Source organism: Scyliorhinus canicula, chromosome 12 (genome assembly GCF_902713615.1).
Source record: "Scyliorhinus canicula chromosome 12, sScyCan1.1, whole genome shotgun sequence".
In the NCBI taxonomy this organism is placed as follows: domain Eukaryota; kingdom Metazoa; phylum Chordata; class Chondrichthyes; order Carcharhiniformes; family Scyliorhinidae; genus Scyliorhinus; species Scyliorhinus canicula.
Window position 1 is genome coordinate 124,264,013 of NC_052157.1, and position 18,436 is coordinate 124,282,448.

At 45.8% G+C, this 18,436-nt stretch overlaps 1 protein-coding gene across 3 annotated transcripts in view; it reads left to right on the forward strand.

Annotated features, from left to right (window-relative positions):
* Positions 1-18,436, forward strand: part of LOC119974781 (syntaxin-1A) — a 339,400-nt gene that overhangs the window by 306,485 nt on the left and 14,479 nt on the right. For 2 of the 3 annotated variants that reach the window (XM_038814025.1, XM_038814027.1), the window contains exons 7-9: positions 5,000-5,073; positions 8,507-8,644; positions 13,052-13,162. In XM_038814025.1, the coding sequence (XP_038669953.1) occupies positions 5,000-5,073; positions 8,507-8,644; positions 13,052-13,162 (323 nt within the window). Of the gene's footprint in view, positions 1-4,999; positions 5,074-8,506; positions 8,645-13,051; positions 13,163-13,238; positions 13,350-18,436 lie in introns of all 3 variants that reach the window. The other variant, XM_038814026.1, reaches the window with a different exon arrangement.

Sequence of the window (18,436 nt, forward strand, 5' to 3'; positions counted from 1 at the left end):
CACTCCCGATCTTTACACCGAGGCCTTCTTTTGGAAACTGGGCACAAATACTTTGGACTTTGTATGGGCTGGGAAGGTTAAGAAGGCATGGGTTAAGAGGACCTTGTTATCGAGGCAGCAGGGAGGGTTGGCATTACCGAACTTGCTACATTACTGTTGGGCGGCGAACGTGGAGACTATGGGGTGATGGTGGGAAGGACAGGGCTAAGATGGAGGAGGAATCTTGTCGGGGGTCAAGCTTAAGGGCTATGGTGACAGCAGGGTTGCCAATGGTGCCAAGCAGATACTCGGGGAGCACGGTGGTGCAGTCCACGGTGAAGATCTGGAAGCAGCTGAGGATGCACTTTAGGATAGAGGGGTTGGCAGTGTTAATGCCATTGTGTGAAAACCACGGTTTTGAGCCGATAGATGGCACGTATAAGAAGTGGAGAGAAGTGGGGCTGGTTAAAGTGAGGGATTTGTATCTGGAAGAAGGGTTTGCCAGTATAGATAAATTGAAGGAGAGGGTACTTCGCGCGGACAGTTTGGAAAGAGTTCCCCAGATTGCCGAGATACACCCACCTGGAGCGACTGCTGCTTCCAGATGTGGAAGGGGATGGCAAGATGGGAGACATGTGGCTGGGAGAACAGGGAGGTGAGCGGGTGGTGAAAATTAAGGAGAAGTAAGAAGGGTGCTGGGAGGGGAGATAAACTGGGGAGTATGGAGTGAGGCACTATAAAGGGTAAATGCGACCTCCTCGTGTGCAAGGATGAGCCTGATACAGTTCAAGGTCGTCCACAGGGTACGTATGACACAGGCAAGAATGAGTGGGTTCATTCAGGGATGGCAGTCGAGTGTCAGAGGTGTGGGCGGGGACCAGCGAATCATGCACATATGTTCCGGGGCTGTGAAAAGTTGGAGAGATTCTGGGCGGGAGTGTTCGCAACTCTAGCAAGGATTGTGGGGGAGGAGGTTGAGCCGCACCCTTTGGTGGCGATATTTGGGATATTGGAGAATCCAGAGCTGATGGAGGGGTGGAAGGCCAATGTTGTGGCCTTCGCTTCTCTGATTGTCTGGCGACAACGTTTATTGAAGTGCCAATCGACAACGCCACCGGGGGTAACGGCCTGGTTGGGTGACCTATGTGATTTTCTTCAGCTGGAAAAGATCAAATAAGAGTTAAGGAGTTAGGTGGAGGGTTTCAAGGCAAGATGGGGGTTGACCGAGTTTGAGGAGTTGTTCATCGGGGGTGGGGGGGGGAAAGAAAGGGGGAAAATGTGATCAAATTGTATAGTTGTGTGTTTGTTTCTGAAATTGTTTGTGTTGTAACTTTTCATATACCTTTGGAATAAAGTACATTTTAAAATCAAGGAGCGTGGACAGGGATTCCCCGAGTGTGAATATCAGGGAGTGTCGTCAGGGATTGAGTGTGAATATCAAGGAGTATGGTCAGCTATTCCCTGAGTGTGAAAATCATAGTGTGTTGTAAGGGTCCTTCATGTTACTTCTTGTTTATTCTGTCTATTCCCATGTTTTCCCTTTTCTTTTATTTTTGCTGTTCCATTTGATCCATTGATGATTGATGGACATCTGTCCTTTCGGCAGCCAGACATTTTAACTCATGCAGAAGAAAGCGATGGTCTGTGCCTTTCATCAAACAACTGACCAAGAGGGTTGTGCTGTTTTAGACTGGTGATTGGAGATTGGCTGGCCTCAGTGATGATTCAGTTTGATTTATGTGGCTGGTGGCCAATGAATTGGCCCAAATGGCTGTGCTCTGCCCAGTACCAGATGGTGATTGGATATTATCCCATTGGAATGTTTCCCAGAGCCACGCAGTTCCATTTTAGTTTCATTTTTGGTTCTGACAGCAGAGAGAAAAGATCCAGAAAAATCCTCTCCTGAAAACAGCTGCTAAGCCTGTCTAATAAGCCCACTGGAATGTTTCCCAGAGCCACATGGTTCCATTTTAGATTAATTTCTGGTTCTGGCAGCAGAAGGAAAAGATCCAGAAAATGGCTGCTTAGCCTCTCCAAAAAAGGTCCAGTTAACACTCACTCTCTCCAATAAGCCTCTGAAAGCTGAACTCCTGAAAACAGGGCTTGAAGGCAAGCCACAAACTGAGAGCAAAGCCTGATGAAATAGGGTCTTTGTCTCACCAGGGAAATCGTGAGTACAGGCAGAAAAATACGGACTGTGAATCCCAGGCTACTGTGGGGAAGCCTGCAAGGACCCATCATCTGAAGTAAAGACTCCTTTCTCTTTGATTTATTGCGCCCTCCCCCCTCTCCCCCGTGTTTATCTGACTGGTATGTGTGTATAGAGCATGGGGGAGGCAGGTTACAATTGAAGCTAGGCACTTATTAATATTTAATAATCTTTATTGTCACAAGTAGGCTTACATTAACACTGGAATGAAGTTACTGTGAAAATCTCCTAGTCGCCATATTCTGGCGCCTGTTCGGGTACACAGAGGGAGAATTTAGAATGTCCAAATAATCTAACAGCACGTCTTTCGGGATTTGTGGGAGGAAAATAGAGCACCCGGAGGCAACCCACGCAAGGAGAACGTGCAGACTCCACACAGACAGTGACCCAAGCCGGGAATCGAACCCGAGACCCTGGCGCTGTGTGAAGCAACAGTGCTAACCACTCTGCTGCCCTGCCGCCCAGTTAACCAACTATATCTGCTGCGAATTTCATCATTACTCTTGCGACAACTAACCAGTAATTGTGTACCAACTTACAAACCTGGTGACTGTAATTATTGGTCAGCTAATGGCCAAAGAATATGGGAATTTTTATAAGAATTATTAGTTAATTCACTTATATTGTGTCTTTGGGGCACATGGGGCTGAAATTGACGGCGCACCTTTCCAGGGTGGCGTAACAGTGTGAACAGGGATTCTCCGAGTGTGAATATCATGGAGTGTTGGCATGGATTCCCTGAGTATGAGTCATTAGGGAATGCCAAGACCTCATTAGCCAGGAGCAAACCTTGCATGATTCACTATGCGTCAGCTCCTGTACTTTCCTTCCTGCCAGCTGTAAGGTTTAGTCATTTTTTGAACTTAAATTCAAATTTTGTTCCTTTGAGGCTTTAACCACACAGGGAACATGAAACAGCCTTGCGAAGTAATTCAGAAAACTTTGCTTCAGTTATAATATCAAAGCAGCACAGCACCTTTATAGGCACAGTACGGTTCTTACTTCCCAGTTCAGCTTGGGATGTGAGGCGACCCTCGATTTCTGTTCTTTCCCCATCACTTCTATGGTGTTCAGCTATCATGTGAACAGCAGGCTCTTTGCAGTGTCAACACTTTAGTTTTCAGCTTGGTGCAGACCTTTGTCACTGAATGCTGCTGTTTATTAACACTTTCTAAGCCACAGCCCACAGTGTGATCTATGATGTTTCATTCTGATTGGCTTAAACAAGGCAAGGCTTTTTTTCTGATTGGCTCAAGGGATGCATGATGAAACTGTGATTGGCCCCTGAGGGTGATGTCACTTCCCACAATTGCCTGACTGGTTCCTTCAACTGCCAATTACTTATAGGACCAATCTCCCTATTATACTGTTACTTCAATAACTTCTTGCTAAAATAAGAGGATGTGTTATGCTATCTTCCTTGTCCATTTGTTTAGGATAGGGGATATGCTGTCATGCCTTCATGATTAATGCCTGTTTTCACTGTATCAGATTTTGCTTAATTGGAGCAAGTTCCTCATTAAATCAAAGACCTATCAATGGCTGTTTGCCAGGCAATCATTTTTTGTCACCCTGTAGTTGCTGGTGCTTGGAATGAATTTTGGAACAAGGGATAGTATGGTAAAGTGGCTGATAACCTTAAAACTATGTACACCGAATGGAGAAGATTACAAAGTAGCTAGAACTTAAGTTTTACAGAGTGTGAATAAAATATAATATGAGGAAGTAAAATCTCTTCATACATTCAGTTAATACATAATCTTGAATAATGAAAGTCTAGAAGTATTATCCAGTTACAAAACAAATCACACGCTGTTACAAAATTTAACTCAAATACAATGAACCAAATGTATTTACTTCCTTCTAAAACACCAAATTTAAACTAACTTAATGGAAAACACTGGTGTTATTCTTTCTTCCACTTTACACAATAAATCCCTTCCAACTTTCCTTCACTGATACGCCAGGTTTTGATAAGGTTTTATTGCTATGAGATAATGTTAGCTCATCCGATCAACATAGAAGGCTGCAGGTATTTGCCATGTCGGGGTCAGTTAACTCAGTTGGCTGGACCACTGGTTTGTATTGCCATGCAACGCCAACAGCGTGGGTTCAATTCCCTTACAGGCTGAGGTTATTCATGAAGTCCCACTTCTCAGCCTTGCCCCTGACCTCAGATTAAATCTCAAAAGGGGAGAACAGCCGACAACGCTCTCGGTTTGTGGTGATATTTATATTTACCTTTCTTGCCATGTGACTCTGTGATATGGAAATAAGCACAAACAGGAGCTCTTCAGCCACTGTCCTGTAATTAGTTCACTGGTGTGTTACCTTTATCCTGTCTAAAATCCTGTGGTGCTCTTCTCTAATGAACCCATATGAGCCTAAATATTGAAGTGCTCTATTGGTTACAGTTTAACAGAATAATATAATGTTTGGTTAATCAACTGATATACTGTGTGCGCAAACTAAACTAAAACATCAATTACCCTCCACGGCTTCCATGCACTTCTGCAAACTGTCTCCCACTCTGCCAGTGGAAGCTTCAACACACACTTTAATAAGGCAGCACCAATATATGATCCAACCAGGCAATTTCCACGTTCACAACTGGTTGAGAGCAGCAATAGAGCAAACGTGCCCTTATTCTAAGCCAAAAAAGCAGACGGTGTGTGCCACATTGGATATGCGGGGCTTGAGTTTGAAGTTGTGTTCTCACTGTGTTAGTCGTGAATGGTGAACAAGCCAAAGGAGTGCAGTTCAGTACAGGCAATAAAACTGATCGGGTTGTTCTTTTTTGCTTTATTCCAGCTGGCAGAACAACCACAAATGAGGAGCTGGAAGACATGCTGGAGAGTGGGAATCCTGCGATCTTCACATCTGGGGTGAGTACAGTGTGACCTTCCTTCTCTCCCTGACGTGGTGATGCAAAGTCCCGAAGCAAGTGAGATCTTTTACACAGGATAATGAATACATTGAACCAGTCACACAGTATGTTATTACTGAAACGCTTTAAGTTACAGGAAAACAAAATAAACAGCGTGTCGGGTTTAAGAAAGGTAGACTGCATGTAAACATCAGTTTGGCTCAGGTAGTCACATTCCCGCCACTTAACCAGAAGATTGGACGTTGAAGCTCCTCTACCAACTTAAGCTCAAAATCTAGGTTGATACTGCCAGGTTGGCACTGCCAAGGGGCAGGGCAGGTCGACGACTGGGGGAGGGCAAGATTTCCGGCAATGATGGGTGGAGGGGGAGGGGGTGGCGCGGGGGTGGGAAGATTTCCGGCTCGGATGGATTTGGGATGAGGGTCCCGATGTCCATGGGGCAGTGGGCTGTCTGTTTGAGATTGGGGCTGATCTTTGGAGCAGGGCTTGCTGCCGTCTTTGGGCTCCACCCCTCAAAAATGATGCCGCAAACCCCCCCTCCCTTGCTTTTTTTTTGATCTGGAGCAAAAACCTTGGAGAACATGCTGGTTTTTAGTCAGAATCTGATACTTTTTTTTCGGAACATTCCCAATATGTTTTCAGTTGAGGGAACCAGATTAGTTTGAACATCAGACGAATTCCCAGTTATTTTTTCATACAGGGCAATGGGATCTTTTACTTCCATATCAACAGGCAGGGAAGTCCTTGGTTTACATCTCATTTCAAAGCTCTTTGAGGATTCCATTCCTCCCCGGTTAAAATATGCTGAACTTCATCCAGAGCATTTTCCTACATGCAGCCTTAAGCCCCAAACTGGGAGTTGCCTTGACAAAGGCTTCACAAGAGCTACTCTGCAGCAATTTGCTGGGATTTAATTGTGCCCGGATAAACAAGCATGGGATCTGATCAATAATGATAGCCTGATCTAATGCATTAGTTCTAAATCATATCAGTTTATCAGATTAAATAGGACAAATGTTAACCATGTTGGGGCGGCATGTGGCACAGTGGTTAGCATTGGGGCTGTGGCGCTGAGGACCCAGGTTTGAATCCCGGCCCTGGGTCACAGTCTGTGTGGAGTTTGCACATTCTCCCTGTGTCTTTGTGGGTTTCACCCCCACAACCCAAAGATGTGCAGGTTAGTTAGGTAGATTGGCCATGCTAAATCGCCCCTTAATTGAAAAAAAATAATTGGGTACCCTAAAATTTAAAAAAAATGTAACCATGTTAAGCTACAGCTTATACTTCATGTGTTAGTAAAGTTGAATGTGTCGTAGGCTCACAACAATTTTGATGGTTTGAAATAATAATAATTAATCTTTATTATTGTCACAAGTAGGTTTACATTAACACTGCAATGAGGTTATTGTGAAAATCCGTGAGTCGCCACACTCCGGCGCCTGTTGGGTACACAGAGGGAGAATTCTGAATGCCCAATTCAATTAACAAGCACGTGACATCCTGTGGATCATGAAGCATAAGGACACAGGTTGCTCACTGTAAAGTATCTTTGAGTGAAGGCCCATATCTCCACAACATTGTAAAGAAAGCCCAAAGAATCTGTAGCAATATTATCACACCTTAGCTTTTGATAAAGTGCCAGCAGCAGGGAACTCACTTGGTGATCGGTTGATGGACTATGATATAGGGGTGTCTCGCTCTACTTCAGGAAGCTTGTTGAGAGTTGGCAGTGCCAAAGTGGTGACAGGATCCAGATGGAGTAAAGTAATACCGAAGGGAGCCATCTATAACGGTAATGCAACAGTAACCATGTCATCTTTAGGAACTGATACCTTATGGAGAATTTCAATCACCAAGCTCCATCAATGTAGACTTGCCCAAAATATTCAAAAGGGAAACTAAGCTGCGGTGCGATGGCACAGTGGTTACCATGGTTAGCATTGCTGCCTCACAGCGCCAGGGTCCCGTGTTCAATTCCAACCTTGGGTGACTCTGTGGAGTTTGTACGTTCTCCCCATGTCTGCATGGGTTTTCTGCGGGTTTCCCCCCACAGTCCAAAGCTGTGTAGGTTAGGTACATTGGCCATGCTAAATTGCCCCTTAGTGTTCAATGGTTAGATGGGGGTTACAGGGTTATGGCAATAGGGCGGACAAGTGGGCCTAGATCAGTGTTCTTCAAACTTTTTTTCTGGGAACCCATTTTTGCCAACAGGCCAACCTCTGGGATCCAACCCGGCCAACCTTCGCAACCCAACCCAGCCGACCTTCACGACCCACACCGGCCGACTAGAGCGACCCATCATTTTCTCTTACCTTCTTTGCTGCTGATAAAAATGCAGGAAATGGTTTTGGGTCCCTTTGGCCCTCGTACACGTTCCTCCAATGGAACCTGTTGGATTAAGGTGAAGCCTTCCGGTGTTGGAAAGTATGGAGTCTCCATCTGTTCAAAGTTCTGCATTTTTTTCCTGTAAAAGTTTATCAAATAAACCCCCACCAAACTTGTAAAAAATAAAATGAATAAAATAAATTTAAAAAATAAAAATTAAATTAATAAATAAATGAATAAACCCCCCGAAACTTGTAAAAAATATAAAAAATAAAATGAATAAAATAAATGAATAAAATGAATAAAACCCCCGGAACTTGTTAAAAAAAAAAAAATGAATAAAATAAATGAAAAAAATAAAAAGTAAATGAATAAAATAAATGAATGAAATGAATAAAACCCTCCCCGAACTTGTAAAAAATATAAAAAATAAATAAATGAAAAAATAAAAATTAAATGCATAAAATAAATGAATAAACCCACCCCCACCCCCCCGAACTTGTAAAACAAAAAGCTGCGACCGTTTAAAAAAACTAGCGGCAGCACTGCGCATGCACGCCCGATCATCAGCGCGCGTGCGCATAGTTTTGCACCTGCGCGTCGATGATCGTGCGCACTGCGGCTGAATTTTTTTTACATGTTCGTGGCCATTTTAAAGGCCGCTTGCAGCTGGCGTTATTAAAAGCCGGCTGCTGCGTGGGGATTTGCGCGATCGGGAGCATTGCGAAGGATGGCTCTGCGACCCTCCCGACATCCGCCCGAGTTTGAAGAACACTGGCCTAGATAGGGTGGGTCGGTGCAGACTCAGGCCGAATGGCCTCTTTCTGCACTCTAGGGATTCTATAATCCTACGTATTCCTGATGCACAAAAGAAACAGCCTGGCAGCTGGGCAAAGAGAGAAGACGGTGCTTTGAGAAAGTGCAGATAGACTGGCCAAAACCTGTTTTGATAAATGTGACAGTTTTGTTGACCGCATGCCCAGTTATGCCGTGCTTTCCATCTAAACCTCTCGGGATCCAGTTGAGAGATCACTGCCAGGTCTTTATTTCTACCTGGTCAGGCCCCTCTTCGCCAGGTGACCAGCTGATTCTGCTTTTCCCCACAGATCATCATGGACTCGAACATTACGAAGCAGGCACTGAATGAGATTGAGACACGACACCATGAGATCATCAAACTGGAGAACTGTATCCGTGAGCTGCACGATATGTTCATGGACATGGCAATGCTGGTGGAAAGCCAGGTAAGAGAAGCAATAAACAGAGAGCATTCTCATCCTGAACTTGTACCACAAACAACTAGACACAGAGTAAGCCCAACTTAGACAGTAACGGTCTCCATGAGGATGTTGATTTTAACTGACGTGACATCCTTGTGTATGGGGATGTTGTGTGTGGGTACTGGTGTCATGTGGGTGTGATCACTTTACACTGTCTCATTGTTTTTTATGACAGAGGAGGTGCTAGATGTAACCCACCTAATGTGTGTCCATCCTAACTGACCCTTACATGAAGCTGTGCCTTCTTCCTTTTTAATTTTTAGACTTCTTCTCTGAATCTTCCTTCCTGTTTTACTCCATTTGTCACTTCTCCGCTGAATTGGTGCTGAGTCAAATCACACGGCCTTGACCAACACCCAGTGGAGAGTAGCTAATATAGCACAGATTGGGGATGGACCTGTGCAACTCAGTAACACACTGGAAGGGGCATTTACCCCATTGTTCCATGAAAGGCACTTTCCTCTCGCTGCCAGGTGTGCTCTACCCAGGAAACCAGTTTCACAAACCCGGGCAGAGAAGTTAATTGGTCATGATATCATGTGTCCCAGTACTCACCTACTCGCCCCTCATCATCTTCCAGTCAATGTCTAGTTGTGGTGCTGCATTTTCTCTCTATTAGAAGAAGCACAAGAGGAAGATGTAAAATGTCCTTGTACTAAGTATGAGTGATGCCACTGGAGATTAGGCCTGCATAGAGTGAGGTCACCCCAATCCCAATGTGAAACAATCCAATTATATTGGGTTCGATTACAAGGGACCTGGGAGCATAAATATTCACTTTGCGAAGAGGAAAGTATCTATCTCATTCAGTGTTGTTTTCAATTGATAAGGGGAAAGACTGGCAGGGTTAGCAAATGTAAGGAGTGTCCAGAGGTGCAGGCAATGTGAAATGGTGTGCCGACACAGTAATAGTAGATGTTCATGATGATGATTCTTTCACATTGCCAACTCTGGGCATGTGACAAATCGGCAGCAGGTGTACAGGAACAGGAGCAGGCCATTCGATCTCTTGAGCCTGTTCCCCAAAACAGCACCTTTGACAGGGCAGCACTAACCCAGTGCTGCACCGCAGTGTCAGTGCATCTTCAAGTTCAAAGCCTCTGGAGTGGAACGTTAACTCGTGGCTGGCTTAGCCAAGTGTGCTACCACTAAGCCGAGGGCAAGAAATCTGCTTAACAATCAGAATTTTCCTGCCTTCTTACTTGACCCCCATGACCCCCCCATGTCCCCTGATCAGAAGATGTCATTCAGCTTATCATGTCCGTACCAACTTTTTGTGAGAGCAACTCAGCTCGTCCCACTCACCTGCCTTTTCCCTGTAGCCTTGCAAAGCTTTTTGCTTCAGATAAGTATCCAATTTCCTTTTGAATCAATTGAATCCTCCACCACACGCTGAGACAGTGTATTCCAGATCCTAACCACTCGCTGTGCGGACGTTTTTCCTCATGTCACCTCTGGTTCTTTTGCCAATCAATGTTTTTTATTTGTTCATGGGATGTGGGCATCGCTGGCTGGGCCAGCATTTATTGCCCATCACCGAGGGCCTTTTAAGAGTCAATTACATTGCTGTGGATTTGGAGTCACATGTAGGCCAGACCGGGTAAGGTTGACAGATTTGCTTCCCGAAAGGACATTTGTGATCCAGATGGGTTCTTCTGACAGTCGACAATGGTTTCATGGTCGTCGTTAGACTTTTAATTCCATATTTCTATTGAATTCAAATTTCACCAGCTGCTGTGGTGGGATTCGAACCTGGCTCCCCAGAGCATTACCCTAGGTCTCTGGATTGAGAGTCCAGCGGCAATACCACTCTGCCACCGCCTCCCTGGTGTCCTCTGATTCCTGACCCTTCCACCAATGAGAACAGTTTTTCTCCCTGTATACCCTGTTTAGTCACTCATGATTTTAAACAACTGTATCAAATCTCCTCTCCACAACATATTGAGACTTCACTAAGGAGAACATCCCAGTTCATTCTCTAATTCATCCTTTTACTGTAATTAAAGTTCTCCATAGAACATAGAACAGTACAGCACAGAACAGGCCCTTCGGCCCTCAATGCTGTGCCGAGCCATGATCACCCTACTCAAACCCACGTATCCACCCTATACCCGTAACCCAACAACCCCCCCTTAACCTTACTTTTATTAGGACACTATGGGCAATTTAGCATGGCCAATCCACCTAACCCGCACATCTTTGGACTGTGGGAGGAAACCGGAGCACCCGGAGGAAACCCACGCACACAGGGGGAGGACGTACAGACTCCACACAGACAGTGACCCAGCCGGGAATCGAACCTGGGACCCTGGAGCTGTGAAGCATTTATGCTAACCACCATGCTACCCTGCTGCCCCAAATACTCTCCATCTCCGAGCTATTCTCTTAGATCTTTCCAGTTTCTTCAAGTCCTTCCTAAAGTGTGGTGCCCAGACACGATATTCCACTTGAGGCCAAATAAATATTTCATACATTTTTATAATAACTTCCTTTCTTTTGTCGTCTGTGGCCTTATTTATAAAGCCTGGTTCCCATCTGCCTTATTAACCACTTTCTCAACCTGCCCTGCCACATTGAGGATGTTGTGCTCTTGCATTCCCCTTTAGAATTGTATATTTGATTTTATGTTGCCTGTTTGCATTCCTCCAACGAAGATCTAATCCCTTCTTACTTCTCTCCATTAAATTTAATCTGACTCATGTCCACTCAGTGAGCCTGCCAGCGTCCTCTTAAAGTCTCTTGCTAGCCTCTTCACAGTTCACAGTGCTTCCAGGTTTTGAGTCATCTGCAGATGTTGGAATTGTGCCCTGTACACCCAAGTCTAGATCATTAATATAAGAAAAGCAGAGATCCTAATACGGGTCCCTGACTGAAGTAGCCCACTATAGGCTGGAGAGACTGAGGATTATGCATTGTGAAGAGGGAGTAATAAAACAGCCTTGCAATAAAGATCACTCGTGCTTAATTCCAGTGTGAGGCTCAGTCTGTAGCCTGTTCTGCCTGCTGGTAACAGCCTGTGTTTTTTCCTTTTGCCAATACCCTGGACTGGATGGTGGAGTCCTGCAGGTATTTGTGTCTCTGTATTTGCAGCATGCAGTAACCTGTGTAATTTGCATGATAGCATGTGCGACAAGCTACTTGCATGCTCACGAGTATTTTTAAGAATTGCGCAACCACATCACCAACCTTGCCGAACATACAGCATTGAGTCACTGTAGAAATGTTCGCTCTACTTCTCCCACTGCCCCCTCCCCCCAAGTCTGGTGAATACCAACAGCGGATTTACTGCTGCTCATTATTATTGGAGCAAGCCACACTGTTTGGATGGGTACCAGCCTAGCCTCTGCAGGCAACCTCAATGCAGCTGTTCATTCGGAAGCTGTGAGTGGGTAAGAATCTCTCTCGTTGCTGCACGAATAAGGAATAACCAACATAAGTAAGGATATATTTTCCAGCTCCCTACCTTACCCGTGCTAACGCTGGCAAGAAGCAGCGCATGGGAAGAAGCGCTGGGGTTTCAGGGCAGTGCCTAGCACCGGATGGGCCAGATCTCTCTGAGCTTGCAGCTACATGTTGGGACCTCCTAAGCTGTAGGCAGCGAACCACAAGGTCCCAACAGTCTTAAAAGATCCTGAGGTGGCTGTAAGAGGGTTTTGAGAGCATTTGTTTTGTCTCTCATTTTTGACCCGACAGTGAGTGGGGCTAGAACAATGGGTGGAGGGTAGCTGGGAGAAAAACATAACTGAAGAAAGTCTAACTCTTCCGCAGTAAGACACCCCCCCCCCCCCCCCCCCCCCCCCCCCCCGATGGCAATGGCACCAACTGAAGACTCAGCAAAACAAACCTTTGCTCCTATTCCTGGGAAAATGGCTTTCCTATGAGGGCAGGCCAAGAAAAATCTGCATTTGCATATGGTGTCCAGAGGAATTCTCAGCCAAGTTTACAAGTTCTCGACAGTAGTGGCAGACACGAGAAATCCTTCGTTAATCATCGTCCGTTAAGATTCAAAACTAAATACGTACTTTGGGTCGCTTCAGTAGCTCTCCACTTGGGAGTGATTGAATGACCTGATAAGTGAGTCCCAGAGATTGTTAATGACCCACTGTGCTGAGGCGGGACACCGCTTTCATGCTGTGTTTGACCACACTTTCGGTTGAACCATTGAGTGACACCTAAAGCAGAAGCATGTGCTCCATGCAGCGGGGCAGCAGTTACTGTGGGGCTGGAGAATGAAGCCCTTGGAGGCTTCAGGTGGGCTTATGACTGACGCAAGGTGTGTGCAGGTGGAAGTAAAAGGCGGTGATGTAACTATGTGTGTGCTCAAAATGACTGAATTACTTGTGGTTGTGAACCGTTTTCCTTCCATTTCAGGGTGATGTGGTCAACAGCATTGAACAGAATGTCACCAATGCAGAGGATTATGTCGGGCAGGCAAAGGACAGTACAAAAAAAGCAGTTAATTCTCAGGGTGCAAGTAGATCGGTAAGTGGCCAGGGTCAATGACACCATAAGAAGCCCTGTTATTTTCACATGTCTGTGCTCTTTCCTCAACGCCCAGGGTGAGATGATAGACAGGATCGAATACAACGTTGAGCACTCAGTTGACTACGTAGAGAGGGCAGTATCCGACACGAAAAAGGCGGTTAAGTACCAGAGTAAAGCGCGACGGGTGAGTAGTGCGAGTGTCTCCACCTCAGCATGTGGCATGGACAACCTCATTTGCAAATTGTGTTTCCCCAATCCCATCACCAGAGACCACGGCGAAACAATGTTTCTCAAGCCTTGTGTTTGCATAATTGATCTGCTGCCTATATTGGGACCCGAACATCCTCCAGACTCTATCAGTTACAGGTCATCCTGCAGATTGTATTAGGCACTGGTTCTCCTGCAGACTGTACAAAGCCCTAGTCATCCTGCAGACTGCAATAGGCCCAGATATCCTACAGAGTGCATTAAGCACTGATGATCCTACAGACTGCAGTAGGCATTAATTATCCTGAAGACTGGATTAGGCCCCAGGCATCCTGCAGACTGTATTAGGCACCAATCATACCGCACACTGTCTTAGGCACTGATTATCCTGCAGCCTGTATTCGGCTCCAGTCATCCTGAAGACAGTATTAGGCACTGATTATCCTGCAGCCTGTATTAGGCCCCATTCATCCTGCATACTTTATTGTGCAGCGGTCATTCTGCAGACTGTATTAGGCACCGGTCATCCTGCAGACTGTATTAAGACCAGTCATCCTGCAGACTGTATTAGGCACTAATCATCCTGCAGACTGTATTAGGCACTAATCATCCTGCAGACTGTACTGTGCAGCGGTCGTTCTGCAGACTGTATTAGACACCGGTCATCCTGCAGACTGTATTAGGCACCAGTCACTCTTCAAACGGTAGATATTAGGCCCCAGTCATCCTTCAGCCTGTATGAGGCACAATTCATCCTGCAGACTGTATTAGGCACTGACCATTTAGACACCTGTCATCCTGCTGTCTGTAGGCCCCAGTTATCCTGCAGACTGTATTAAGGCACCAGTTATCCCACAGACTTTGTTAGTCGCTGGTCAGTAGTTTTCTGTGGAATTTTCTCCTCAGCTAAGGACACTTTACATCTCAGTACTATGGGCAGGATTCTCCGCTCCCCAGGCCGGGTGGGAGAATCGCGGGAGGGCTGCACTGGCACCCCCCCGCGATTCTCCCACCCCCTCCCAAAATGGCCGTCGCTCAGAGAATCGGGGGTCACCGTTTTTCACATCGACCCGTGAATCTCCGGCCCGGATGGACCAAGCGGCCTGCCATTCCCGGCCTGTTCACGCCGGCAGCAACCACGCCTGGTCGCTGCCGGAGTGAACTTCACGCGAAAGGTGAGTTTGGGGCCTCTGGGGGCGGAGAGGGGATTGAGCACCACGGCCATGCTCGGGGGAGGGGACTGGCCCGCGATCGGTGCCCACCGATTGTCGGGCCGGCGTCTCCAAGAGACGTACTCTTTCCCCTCCGCCGCCCCGCAAGATCAAGCCGCCCATGTCTTGTGGGGCAGCGGAGGGGAAGACGGCAACCGCGCATGCGCGGGTTGGAGCCGGCCAACCTGTGCATGCACGGCTGACGTCGTTAGGCGCCGCTGGCCGCGTCATTCTTGGCGCGCCACCTTGATGCCAGCGTCAAGGCTCGGCGGCCGAGTTTGACGAAACGCCTAGTCCCCCGGGGGTGGGAGAATAGGGGGCGAGGAGCGGCGTCTGACACCGTCGTGAAACACTCCGGGTTTCACGACGGCGTCGGCCGTTGCAGAGAATTCCGCCCTATGTTTGTTTAAAATCAGGGGCATACATTCTGTGCACTATTTCTCTGGCATTAGCACAGTGAATCTCTCACATAAACTCACCTGCTACCTGCATCAGTGGAAATTCCTGCATGCATAGACACAGTCTGACACACATGTATACAGATAGCATACACACAAATCAGAAACATAGAACATAGAACAGTACAGCACAGAACAGGCTCTTCAGCCCTCGATGTTGTGCCGAGCAATGATCACCCTACTCAAACCCACGTATCCACCCTACACCCGTAACCCAACAACCACCCCCTTAACCTTACTTTTTAGGACACTACGGGCAATTTAGCATGGCCAATCCACCTAACCCGCACATCTTTGGACTGTGGGAGGAAACCGGAGCACCCGGAGGAAACCCACGCACACACGGGGAGGATGTGCAGACTCCACACAGACAGTGACCCAGCCGGGAATCGAACCTGGGACCCTGGAGCTGTGAAGCATTTATGCTAACCACCATGCTACCGTGCTGCCCTTTACACAAGGTGTACAAGAAACAAAAACTGTAAATTAAATTAATAGAAGTACTGGACCCAGTGGCACACAGTGTGTGAGAATGAAATATATCTGGGGGAGTGCATTAGCTCAGTGATACGTGATACATTATAAAATATACTTAGCACTCCATCTCTATGTGCGAGGCACAGTGGTTAGCACTGCTCCCTCACAGTGCCAGGGACCCAGGTTTGATTCCAACCTTGGGTGACTGTCTATGTTGCGTTTGCACGTTCTCCCCATGTCTGCATGGGTTTCCTCCGGGTGCTCTGGTTTCCTTCCATTATCCAAAGATGCGCAGGTTAGATGAATTGGCCATGGTAAATTATCCCCAAATGTCCAACGGTTAGATGGGGTTACGAGGATGGAGAGTGAGTCGAGGTAGGGTGTTCTTTCGAAGGGCCAGTGCAGACCCAATGGGTCTAAATGGCCTCTTTCTGCATTGTAGGGACTCTATAACTTTAGAACAAGTCTTTATTTCCTTTCTGTTTTTCCCCTTCCCTACTGTTAGTAGCCCAGGGTCAGTATTGTCTGTATATCACACAATGTACACACACTAGGCAGATGAGCAATTAAAAAGGGTGATGTTACACAGAATAATAATGTAGTTTTCCTGGAAACAAAGACTTAATGAGGAGGAGCGTTATCTGGAGGCTCAAGCAGACGCCTTGGTCGGATGGTGGCTGAAGCTTGACATCATGTCAACTATTCAGAACGCAACCTTGTAATATATGTACAGGCTCTCTGAGGTTATTGGTGCAGAAACCTGCTGCAATGTTCAGTTCTGAGAAGCAAGTTAAAGAATGTCAGTTCAGACTAGAATAAGAGAGAAGACAAACCCTATTGAACCAAGGCAGAGAAACATTCGCTTTGCTGGCACTTATTGCATTGTGTGACTCTTCCATTCCTTTTTCCTATCCTTGGGTTCTCTGTTAAACTTTTTACACATCGGCTTCTGAATTGCTAATCGTTTCATCTGAACTTTTATCCTGTCAAACCAGCTGGTGATTTACATTCCAATGCAGCATCCATTACTCCCTGTGACGTTGTAGTAGAAAGTACGAGCTCTATTTGCAGTGGTAGTTGTAAAATATTAGGTGCAAGGCTTCGCTATGCAGGGACTTAATGAACATTCAATGAAATAGTAGGAAACTGAGAAATTATGGAGTTTTACATTCCCCTTACCATTTAAGCTGTGCTAGTGTTCACCCCATTATCCAACCCAGTATCTGACTTAAATCTGTCCCCCGAATTTCTTCCTTAATGCAGTCTCTTGTAGTCTAATTTCGTCAATACTTGAATATAATCTATTCAATGAAGTGTATTTCTGATCTGGACCAATGTATCTGACCTGATCTTTAACAGTACAGTTTGTCCCATCATTATATATCCTATTTTAATGTATTCCAAAGACTACGTAACCTAATCTAGTCACAATATAATGGATCAGAATGCAATAGATCCTTGTCAAATCAATACCAGTGCACTGTTTTATAAATAAAACTAGCCCTTATATCACTTATACTGTTATATTATATCCCAATACAATCATTCCTAATAAAATCTCTCCAGTACAATCTGTCTAATTAGTCTATTTGGATATAATGTGTCCGAGCAAAACATAGCAGCTACAATGCACTCTGGGTTTTTTCTTGCCCAGTGTAAGCGAGAACCAGTGAAGTAGATAGAACAGGGCCTGATACAAAGCAAAGGCCTTTTCTCTATTCTAACCACCTGCCTTCACTTGAGTCTTGATTGAGCATCCCTTCTGCACCTGTGTGACTTTCTACTTCCCACACAAGCCATCCTGAGAGAGATTGGCAGTTTAGTGTCAACTGTGCCAGGCTGTGTGCAATTTGCTAACACAGTTCAGTGTCCACTTGGCCAGGGCCAGGACTGACTTCAGTTCCACCAAGATGTTGCAGCCAGAAGATAAAGGTATATTTCATCTGCCGGTTATAATTTAGCTCAAATCAATCAACGCCCTTGCGTTCTGTTGCGATGCTGGTTGGGTGACTTAAAATCATTTAGATGCAATCAAACCAAAGATTACAACTGGCAAAGCCTACTTCTGGATTGCCCTTTTTACAATGTAACTAACATCACCTATTTATTTATCCCTGTTACATTTACCCTAATACAATATAAGGAAAATATGGATCCTACTTTAACCCATTCCATTACAGCTCTCAGGGGCTGGTTTAGCAGAGTGGGTTAAATAACTGGCTTGCAAAGCAGAGAAATGCCAGCAGCACGGGTTCAATTCCTGTACCGGCCTCCCCTGAACAGGTGCCGGAATGTGGCAACTAGGGGCTTTTCACAGTAACTTCATTGAAGCCTACTTGTGACAATAAGCGATTATTATTATATTATTGCAAGACATCTAAACTCTTCCAATGCAAAGCACCCTAGGAAATGTCTACTTTTTAAGATCAAATAACCTCCAATGACGGATGGGAAGCAGGCCCATGGTTCCTATGAATTTTGAGTTGTTATAATGTTAAACAAATCTGAATTCCAACTCCAGCCTGCCTGCTCTGGTTTATGAAGGTGGGTTGGCGGCAGGCAATTATCCCAAATCCAGGAGCTGAATTGGAAATGTCAATATTATAATGAGGTTGCTTGCCTCATATTTGACCACCATTTTAAATTCACCCCCTGGCCAAAGGGCCATCTCCCAGCCAGAATCATGGAGGTAAGCAGTTTTCCACTTACAAAGTCTCCAGCCTCCGATCTTCCCCAATAGCAGAATCTGATCCTGCCCCTGGCTTTCATTTACTTATTTACCAGATTGCAGTTTTTGCTCTGACCTCTGATCCTCTTGATGCTCTAGCCTCTGATCTTTCATCTTGTCTTGATCTACCTCCTGGCCTCCAATCTGCCCCAGGTACTGCTCCAGCCCAATTTTTCCGATCCGTCTTTCC